Source organism: Elephantulus edwardii, unplaced genomic scaffold (assembly GCF_000299155.1).
Source record: "Elephantulus edwardii isolate Elephantulus edwardi_28Jun2011 unplaced genomic scaffold, EleEdw1.0 scaffold00166, whole genome shotgun sequence".
Lineage (NCBI taxonomy): Eukaryota > Metazoa > Chordata > Mammalia > Macroscelidea > Macroscelididae > Elephantulus > Elephantulus edwardii.
This window is the reverse complement of record NW_006399916.1, coordinates 3,005,108-3,015,932: the sequence shown is the minus strand read 5'-3', so window position 1 is coordinate 3,015,932 and position 10,825 is coordinate 3,005,108. Positions and strand designations below refer to the sequence as shown.

General features: G+C 38.7%; 1 protein-coding gene across 1 annotated transcript in view; it reads left to right on the top strand.

Moving 5' to 3' along the window:
- Positions 1 to 10,825, top strand: part of RYR2 (ryanodine receptor 2 (cardiac)) — an 814,526-nt gene that overhangs the window by 307,077 nt on the left and 496,624 nt on the right. Inside the window, exon 16 of the mRNA XM_006895387.1 lies at positions 1,640 to 1,775. Within this exon, the coding sequence (XP_006895449.1) occupies positions 1,640 to 1,775 (136 nt within the window). The remainder of the gene's footprint in view (positions 1 to 1,639; positions 1,776 to 10,825) is intronic.

The window sequence follows — 10,825 nt, the reverse complement described above, 5'->3', positions numbered from 1 at the left end:
CGAATACTTTTTCCCAGTCAGTGGCTTCCCTTTTTACCCTACTGGAGAAGTTTTTGGATGTGCATAGGGATTTGAGTCTTAGAAGGTCCCATTTTGTTTCTTAATGCGAGAAATGTGAATGCAAACCCAGAAATGTCCTTGAGTTCATGGTTCTTTTTAAGATCTCTGAATGAAACGAGTTAATTTGGTTATTTATCACTTTATAGTTCTCCTTTTACATGCTGCTTTTATAATTTATCTTGCTAAAATTAATGGCAGATTCTTTATAAGTCCCAGGTCAACATAGTCCCAAATTATTAACCAGTTGAATAAATCTATAATTTCTAATATAAACAGCTTTATCCATGGCTTACTTCCCAAATCCCTCTATGGCCATTGGGTTCAGTGATCTCCTAGAACTTCTCCCAGAGACTCAGACCCATCAGGGCAATGATTCATGTGACTGTAGGTCTGCAGACTGGTTTTGCAGAAACTGGTGCATGATTAAGCCAGGATCCTGTAGGATATCGGTTGTGGCACAGCTGGATGACAACTGTGGTTAATGCAAGTTGGATGCCATGTTACAGGTGAGCATTATGCAAGAGAAGCTCTTAGTGCTGAGGTCCCATGAGTTTATATAAGCCTCTAGTAGGGTGGGCTTTTAACCTATCCTAATCTTGTCTCCTTAAGACAATAATTACTTCAGCACAAAATATACAGTTAATGATAAGCTAGGAAAGACATCTGAATGATAAACCTTAGACACCCAGAGACAACTCCCTAGGTTGTGTTTGACCTTGCCTTCCTTGTTTGATCTTTGATCTTGTCTTTTATGTTTCTTCTAAGATTTAAACCTAGAAATATCATTGGGTTCATGATGCTTTTTAAGGTCTCTGAGTGAAGCAAATCAATTTTGTGAGTTATCAATTCACAGATTCTCCTTTCATATGCTTTTTTTACTTGATTTGCTTTGGCAATAATAAAAAAGTGTAAATTCAGATTTAGTCTTCTTTGTTCAGAGTTCTATAGTGAATACTTTAAAAAAATTCCTTTAAGCATCATTTTTAAGGTTTGTTTTTACTTAAATTTACAGTATCTTTATTGTACTCCTTATTAAAAAAAATAAGGATCTGCTTGTCTTCTATAGCATACCATAAATATTTATTTCATGTAATCCACACCATGCCAGGGTGCTCTGGTTGCCAAGTGGGTAAGGAGTTGCACTGCTAACCCAAAGGCTGGCAGTTTAAATCCATGAGCTGAGCTGCTCCTTGAGATATTATTTACAGCTTCCAAAAACCCATTGGAGGGTCAGCTGTCAGTCAGTTCTTACTTGATAGTAGGGAGTTTGTACCATGCAAATATAAATATGAAGATTGCATTTTTGTATCTTTCTACTCCTGTTCAACTGAGAAGTCAATATTTAAAATCTTTTAATTCTGTGAGGAACATTTATTTGATGAGCAAAAGTTTCTTCTTGTCCTTCGAATAAATTAATGTTTCTTTATGATTAACAGGCTTACTTGAGGTCAGACTTTGTATCTCTTTTCTTTGTCAAATTGTTGTGGAGTTTTGATTTTTGGTTTGATTTTTCTTTTTTCTCCTCCTGGGAGCGGAGTTTGCTGTTTGTGACATCAGTCTGTTTTCTTGTACCTTCCAGGGGATGATCAGCCTCGTGCTGGAGTGCATAGACCGGCTGCACGTGTATAGCAGTGCCGCTCACTTTGCAGATGTTGCCGGCAGGGAAGCTGGGGAGTCTTGGAAATCCATTCTGAATTCTCTGTATGAATTGCTTGGTAAGACAGATAACTACATTTTCAAGGCAATAGAGTTATATCTACTTAAAACGATTGTGTGATCATGACTGCAAGTTCTTTTTTTACATTTAAAAAATGTTGTATTGCAATGAAATTTGTACACATTGTGTATCATTCATATACATTGTGTTTCACATATTCCTTCATTCACATTTGTTTCATATTTATTATGTCTTGTAAAATAAGTCACCGTTGATCTATGCATACCATTACCTCATCTTTTCAGGGCCCCAGTGGTTCTTTCCTAACTGCTTTTCTCTGCCTTTGCCCACCAAACTCTTACAACGATTTCTTTTTTAAAAAATATTTTAATTGTTCTCATATAATAGTTCCTGTACATTGTTTCATTCATATACATTATGTTTTATACAATCACATTGTGTTTCATACAATCATTTGTATACATTCTCTTTTACATTTTTTATTGTTTGCTTACAGAGTTTATATACATTGTATTTCACAGTATTCTTCCTTCATATGGTGTTTCATACAATCATTCTCACACATTATGTTTTATAAAATTAATCACCATTGGACATTACCCGTCATTACCCTATCTTTTTGCCCAGATACTTCCCATTTATTTCCCTCCCCACCCCCACGTCCATCCACTGAACTGTGAACCTTGTGGTTTCACCCCTTACCTATCCATATGGGATTTCTAGGTCAGTTTTCATGACATGCAGGACATACTTTGCTCCACCAACATTTTCAAGCTCTCAAGTTTCTTGGGAAGACTATTATCCCAGTCACACAGAGTCCTGCTGCCTGGTCAAGCATAACTGAGTGAATCTTAAGAAATAGAACTCCCTCTGCCAGTTCTACTACTTATATCCACTTTAATTGTACTGAAATACATGTTAACAAAAAAAAAATCCTTGAACTCAGCATGCCTTCCACTACTTAAGCACATGGTATCAGCAACAACAAAATCAAAGTAATTAAAGCATGAAAGGACTAGGGCCTGTTTATAATTAGTATTTCCTTTTTTATTTTGAAATCAGTTCTGTGAGAATCCCCAGTTCCTTACAATTCCATCTTTCAAGGTTTTTCCTTCCCATCTCCTGCTGCAGTAGTCCACATTTGACAGTGTCTAAGAACTCTTGACTTCAGAACTGTGGTTTAACCTTATCAATGTACATTCATGTTATTATGTGCTGTTGACCTGGGGCCAATTCATAGATGACCCTTCAACAGTTCTCAGAGGCTATAAATCTCACAAGGGTAGATTGCCCATCTTTCTTCTTCAGAGAAATTGGTGGATTCAAACTCCATGTCTTTTTGTTTGCAGCACAGCTCCTTTACACATGCACACAAATATAAATTTTATATTTATTTGCATACAAAATTAGTATACATTGTGCTTCATTCATATACATTGAGTTTTACACATTCCTCATTAACATTGTGTTACATAGGATTGTTATATATCGTTTTATAAAATTAATCACCATTGCCCATTATCAGCCCATCTTTTCAGAACTTCACTGGATCTTTCCTATCCATGATTTCCTCCTCTGCCCCTCTCAGCCTTCCACCCCCTCTCCTCCAAGTCCCTTGGAACTTCTATACACACCTTATTAGTTGCCCTTCTATTGCTACAATTATGGTCTTATGCAGCATTTGTTTTTATGAGATTAAGTTCATAGTAGCTATATTCACAGTAGCAAGAAAATTAAAACAGCCTAGTGCATACAACAAAAGAATGAATTGAGAAATGTGCATATAAATTGTGCATTTATATGATGGAATACTAGGCAGCACTCAGGAGCAACAATTTGGAAAAATACTATATAATATAGGGGAGGTTAGAGAGCATTATGCTGAGTGAACTCAGTTTCATGAGGAGATAGATTGATCAATCTGTCATCCATCCATCCATCCATCCATCCATCCATCCATCCATCCATCCATCCATCCACCAATATCTATCTATCTATCATCTATCTATCTATCTATCTATCTATCTATCTATCTATCTATCTATCTATCTATCTGGTGATTTTGTGTTCCTTCTTATGAAGATACTGTTTCTTATTAGTAGCCTGTGGTATCACAGTTAGCTTGCACTAAAGAGGGACAGTCTATTTCCTCCAGAAGCAGATCAGTCAGAGACATGGCTTGTGTCTGGGTCCCACTTCTCTCAGCACAATGTACAACAGTTAACAGCAGCATGCAGGGGTTGGTTACATGAGCAGGCCTGAGGGTAGGGATCACACGTTTCCCTGGATGGTAAGCAGGCCTTCCCTGTGCTCTGGAGGGAGACTTGACATCTCCCTCTTTCAGGACATTGTTCTCCAAAAATCCAGGGAAGGGTTCTCAAGGTGTCTCTGTACAAAATAGTCAATACTACAGAGACTTGTGGAGAATTGTCTGACCAAATTGCAGAATCTCACATTCTTCCTCACACTGCAGCTGTATATCTCTTCCCTTGTAGAAAATGTTCATGTTTCCCCATGACTCTCAAAATCAAAGTCACATTGTTGAGCGCAGTCTGTGGGGCTCCATCTGGTCCTTTCAGCCTCACCTATTCCAATTAGCCTTTCCTCTTCCATAGTCTCTGATATTTTCTACTTTTTCCTGCTTGATAAATTATTATTATTGTAGTTAGGTGCTTTTGAGTTGACTACAGCTCACAGCAACCCTGTGAATAATAGATCAGGGATTCTTTACCTTTTTCAAAACCAGTTGACATGCCACCACTTTATGGTATTATTCTTTACTTCTACCACGTATCAGCCAGAATTTGAGACTCCATTTTCTATACTTTTTGACCATTTATCATAGCCTGGGCTAAAGGTGAAATCATGCTACTTACTTGTTTTTGTGTGAAGTTATGGTCTCAAGAGCGGTAAGCATATTTTTCTGAGTTGTGTACCTTTGCCATTCAACTTGTTGTCTTAGCGCACAGTAGGTACTTAAGGGATGATTGTTGTTGTATACTGTGGAGTCAGAAACAACCCATAGGTGGCTCCCCAAAGAGTATTTAGAGGCAGTTAATCTTATGGGAAGAGATTGCCTAGTCTTTTCCTGCAGAACAGCTGGAGGATTTAAACTATGTGCCTTTGGGATTACAGAGCAGCTTCTTACATCTATGCCACCAGAGCTCCCTTAATAGATAATTACCAATAAAAAGCAGGAAAGTATACTTAAATATAGAAAGGATGTTACTGTAGCATTCATGGAAGTTACAATAACATGTTCTGAGAACTTCTGGAAAACTTACTGATTATGGTATAACTTTCTGCCATATATATTTGTTGTTGTTATTTTATTAGAATTTGGTTACCTATGAGAGAAAAAGATGGGCAGTCTTGTGCAATTTACAGCCTCCGAAAACCCCCTGGAGAGTCAGCTGTGCATTGATTCTAACTCAACAGAAATGAGTTGTAGTTGGTTTTGATGTTTTTGAAATAAAGGTTAAATTAAATCCACAGGAACCAAAATTTGGCCTTAAGTCTATATCAACTGAATCTCAGAACTGTCTTAGGAACAGGTTTGAGGCCTTGAACACTAACTGTCAAAGACCAGATGAGCTGTGAGAGGTTGTCAAGAATATCATCCAGGAAAAATGCAGAGGGTCATTACGAAGACAGAGGAGGAATAAAAGATCAAGATAGATGTCAATAGAGACTTTGAATATTGCACTAGAGTGCCAAGAATCCAAAGCAAAGGGAAGAAATCAAGAAATTAAGTGGCTGAAGAGAAGATTTCAAAGGGAAGCTTGGGAATACAAAATAAAATATTATAATGAAATATGCAAAGAGTTGGAGTCAGAAAACCTAACGGGCCGAACTTGCTCAGCATTTTTTAAGCTGAAGGAACTGAGAACAAATTCAAGCCTCGAGTTACAATACTTTAAAGATGCTATGAGCAGAATATTGAATGATCCAGGGAACGTTAAAAGAATGTGGAAGGAGTACACAGAGGCAGTGTACCAACCAAAAAGAATTTGCTGGCATAGAAGAATATAATGAAACAACATATGATCAAGAGGCAATGATGACCAAGGAGGAAGTTCAAGCTGCTCTGAAGGCATTGGCAATAAAAAGTGCTCCAGGATTTGCTGGCATACCAATTAGCATAGTTCATCAAACAAATTCTGCCCCGAACATACTCACCAGGTTGTGTCAAGAAATCTGGAGGACTTCTTACTACCTGACCAACTGACTGGAAGATAGTCATATTTAGTCCCATTCCAAAAAAAAGGTGAACCAACAGACTGAGGAAAATATTGAACAATATTACTAATACCACAGATGAGCAAAATCCTACTGAAGATTATCCAAAAATGACTGGGACAGTACAATAAGAGAACTACAAGAAATACAAGCTGGGTTTAGAAGAGGCGATGACACTAGACATATTATCACCAATGTCAGATGGATCTTGGCTGAAAGCAAAGAGTACCAGAGGGGATGTCTGTTGGTGTTTCATTGACTATTCAAAGGTATTAGACTACGTAGATCACAACAAATTGTGGCTAACCATGAGAAAGATGGGACTCCTGGAACACTTGATCGTGCTCATGTGAAACCTATTCTTGGACCAGGAGGCACTTGTCAGAACAAAGCAAGGAAGCATTGTGTAGTTCAAAATTAGGAAGGGAGTGCATTAGGAATGAGTGCATCCTATGTCTAGGTCTTTTCAATCTGTATGCGAGACAGAGCATTCGGGAGGCTGGACTTTATGAAGAGGAATGTGGCATCAGGATTGGAGGAAGACTCATAAACAACCTGAATTAAACAGATGATATACAACCTTGCTTGCCAAAAGTGAAGAGGACCTGAAGCATTTGTTACAGAAGGTTAAGGACTGTAGTTTTTTGGTTTTGGTTTTTTTGTTTTTTTATATATTATTTTTTTACTGTAGTCTTTAATATGGATTGAAGCTCAAAACCAAGAAGACAAAGATTCTCACCACTGAGCCAATTAGCAGCACCATGATGGATGGAAAAGAGATTAAGGTTGTTAACAACTTCAGCTTGCTTGGCTCCACAGTCAACATTCTTGACACTAGTAGTCAAGAAATCAAAAGACGAATTGCATTGGGAAGTCTACTGACCTCTCCAAAGTGTGAAAGAGCAGTGATGTCAGTCTAAAGACTAAGGTGTGCCTAATCCAGGCCATGATCTTTCCAATTTATTGCTATGCATCAGAGAGCTGAACAGTGAACAAGGATGACAGAAGAAGAATTGATGTCTTTGTGTTGTGGTACTGGAAAAGAGTATTGACCTACCACAGACTGCCAGGAGAACAAATAAAAAATAAAAACCAAGTTTCTCCTCAGAGACAATGAATTGGAAGCTCCGTCTCACATATTTTGGGCACACAGCCAAGAGAGAATAGTCCTTGGAGAAGGACAACATGCTTGGAAGGGATAAGGCAGGGGTCAGAGCTATTGTACACAGGTTCTCAGTGAGTTGCGGGCAACTCAGTGGCACAGATTGAAAGCTACATGAATTAGGATGTGTTTAATAGAGAATAATAAAATGCATAAACTCAAACTGGCTTAAACTATTATGGCTATGCAGTAATTACTGCTATGCACTGTTTAGTTGACTTTGATTTGCACTGGCTATACATGACAGAGTACAATTGCCCCACATCGTTCCTTATAGGTGACAAAATGAAGTCTTTTCTCCAGCAGAGCCACTGGTGAGTTTGAACCAAGGATTTTTGGTTAGTATCCCAGTGCCTAAGCATTGAGTAACCAAATCTCCTTGCCTTTAACAATATTGTTGTATGCTACCTGGTTGATTCTGCCTTTAACAATATTGTTGTATGCTACCTGGTTGATTCTGATTTGAAAAACCCTGTAGGACAGAGTAGAGATGTCCTGTCAGGTTGCTAAGGCTGTGCAATCTTCATGGAAGAAGACTACCTCATTTTTCTCTCACCAAGCATCTCTTGGATTCCAACTGCCAACCTTTTAGTTAGCAGTTAAGCACTTAACCACAGCCACCAGTGCTCCTTGCCTTAAACCACAGAAGTGTTTTATTGACTTGCACAACCAACAGTCTCGTGGTAGATTTTATTAATATGCTATTAAACTATCAAATCCAAGTTTCTTTACATCTCATCTGCCTTCCATGGTGACATCCTTGTTCAATGAGGACTATCTTTTGTGACATTACTTAGGTGCTGACAGCTCCTATGCTGCCACAGCCTCTCAGACATACAAGGAGTGAAAGAAGACTGCTCCTAGAATTGATCTGTCCTGAGTACTTGTCCTTGGCTGCTGTGGAATTGTTTTTAGCTCCTGGCACCTTGTCAAAACAAGACTCTCATCATCCCATGCTTTTCCCATCATCCATAGATTTTTCACTGACTCACTTTTGGAAATAAAGAGGATGCTGTTTTCTAAAACTACTAACAGCGAGTCCTTGCATCTCGTTATCCCAAACTGTATGGTCATTCCAGAACAAGTCATTCTGATAAAGTGTTGTTATTGAATCATTGGGTCAACTACCACTCACAGTGATCCTATGAACAGCAGATAAATACCTTGATTTATTCTTCACCATTGCCACAATCTCTACCCCTCTTAAAACTTTTGTTGCAGTTACTGTAGCAATCTAACTTTTTGAGGGTCTTCCTCACTTTTACTGATCCTCAACATTTCTCAGCATGATGTGTTTTCGAAGGACTGACCATTTCTGACAACATGTCCAAGTTTCACCCCTTCACCTCCAAAGCGCCCTAGTTTCAATTCTTCCAGGATACATTAGTTTGTTCTTTGAACAGTTCACCAGATATCCAGTACTCTTCACCAACCCCACAATTCAAGAGAGATGAGAATGTGACCAGTGGTACTTGCTTGAAGCAGGTGGAATGATGATATTTTGTTTTTAAATGTTCCTGTGACTTTTGATTCTCTGTTCATTATGATAGTTACAGATCTTATGATCAGAAAAAAAATGAATAAGACCACGCATATTAATTCTGTCACAAAAGCCTGAGGAATTCGGTTTTGTAGTTGTTGAAATTGTTGCATTCATAATACAGGTAGCCAGATACTACATTATCTGGACTGGAAATGTGTCCACTTTGGTGGCCTAGTTATAAGAAGTTGCACTGCCAACCCAAAGGTACACAGTTCAAATCTACCAGCTGCTCTGTGAGAGAAAGATGGATAATCTCATTCCATGTGAATTACTACCTCTGAAAACCCATTGGAAGGTAGACTATAGGTCAATTTCAACTTGATGGCACATGACAACAATTGTGGCATGATCAAAGTTTAGAAGATATTTATATATCATTTCAAATTTATTAGGAGTCATTCTGGCCTTTTGTTTATATGTAAAAGAAGCTTTTTCTTTTCCTTCCCAGTATGCCTATTTAACATGCTCAAACAAGGGAGAGAGCAGGAATAATGACACTCAACCACTGCAGCGTTTGATGCAGATGTACTTAATATGTGTTTTTGGTAGAAAGTGACAAAAGTAGATTTATGTGCTTACCATCAGGTACCTTAGGATCTTACAGGAATTGATTTTCGTTGCAGGAAAGCATGCCTGGTTTGCTTTCATACATCATCCCTGACGTCCGTCCACTCTGCCTGGGACTTGTGAGCCGTGATGATTTCCTAAGGGTTCCTAATGAATGACCCTTAGCAGACACTGTCTGCGGACTCACTCATTTCCAGACGATGGACAGTGTGAAGTGAGGACAGACAGCTGCCTTTCTTCATATAGCAGGAGTGACCAATTTTGGAATCTTTAATGATTTACAGGGGAGTGCTGGTGGATTAGTAGCAAATAGTTGCACTGCCAACTCAAAGGCACATGGCTCAAATCCATAACCTACTTCACAGGAGAAAGATGGGCAGTCTCTTCCTGTATAATTTACTGCCTCTGAAAACACCATGGAGGGTCAGCTATGGATAGGTTCTGGTTAAATGCTACACACAATAATGATGTGCAGAGGTATAACAATTAAAGGGCTTTTTATACCTCTAGACCACTTTTTAAGTGTTTTTTAAATGCAAATTCTTGTAGAAGCTCTGCAGTGTTCTGTAAACTTTAGTTATGGGACTCTTACCTGAAATGTCATTGTCAAATGTTTGGGTTCCCCCCCCCAGTCTGGAGGCTTTCTTTTCACCTTATTGGGAAAAGTTGTTGATGTACACAGGGACTTGATTTTTAGAAGGTCCCAGTAATTGATTTAATCCTCTCTCGGTTCTGTATTTCTGGCTCTGTTTAGAGCCCATTTATCCATTAGGTTAGGGCTTCTAAGTTTATTCTCATTTTGTTTCTTATGATTTTGAATTTTGCTCATAGCTCTCACTCATTGCTGTCAAGTTAAAGCAAACTCATAGCTGACCCTCTATTGAGTTCCTAAAGTTATAAATCACATGGGAGGAAATTGCCCATCTTTCTCCCAAGAAGCCACTGCTGGCTTCGATCTTCCACAGATGTGCAGCCTTTGAAGTGGTGTAGGCAAATTGGCTCTTTGGTCTCTGGTGGGTGAGCTCTTCAGGCAATAGAATGATGTGCTGTGAGTCCTGATAGCCCAGTGCTTAAGCACAGACTCTTCAGTCAGTCAACCTGGGTTTAATGTGATTCCCTGGGATAAGAACCTTCCCCTTCACAGAATATCATGGTTTGCCTGTTGGTTCAGGTATTAGGAGACATAGGTCAGTTCTTAGCTATCTGGCTGCATGCCCTCTGTCTGAGGCTAGAAGGTTGACACCCCTTGAGCCTCTGCTGAATTTAGAGTCTCCTTTTTTTAGTGGCGTAATGGTATGAAGCCACATTGCCAAACCAAAGGAACATGATTCAAATCCAACAGCTGCTCTATGGGAGAAGGATGGGCAGTCTCCTCCTGTGTGATTTACAGTCTTTGGAAACTCTTTGGAGGATTATGTATGGGTCAGTTCCACCTTGATGGTATACAACAACAGTATGTCAGAGTTGTTTTGAAAACAAGTAATATTGAAAATTTTCAGAGTTGAAAATCATCCCCAAAATCGCTTGGGAATTTCATGGTATAGATTCTTTTTTAAAAAAAAAAAAGTATTATTAA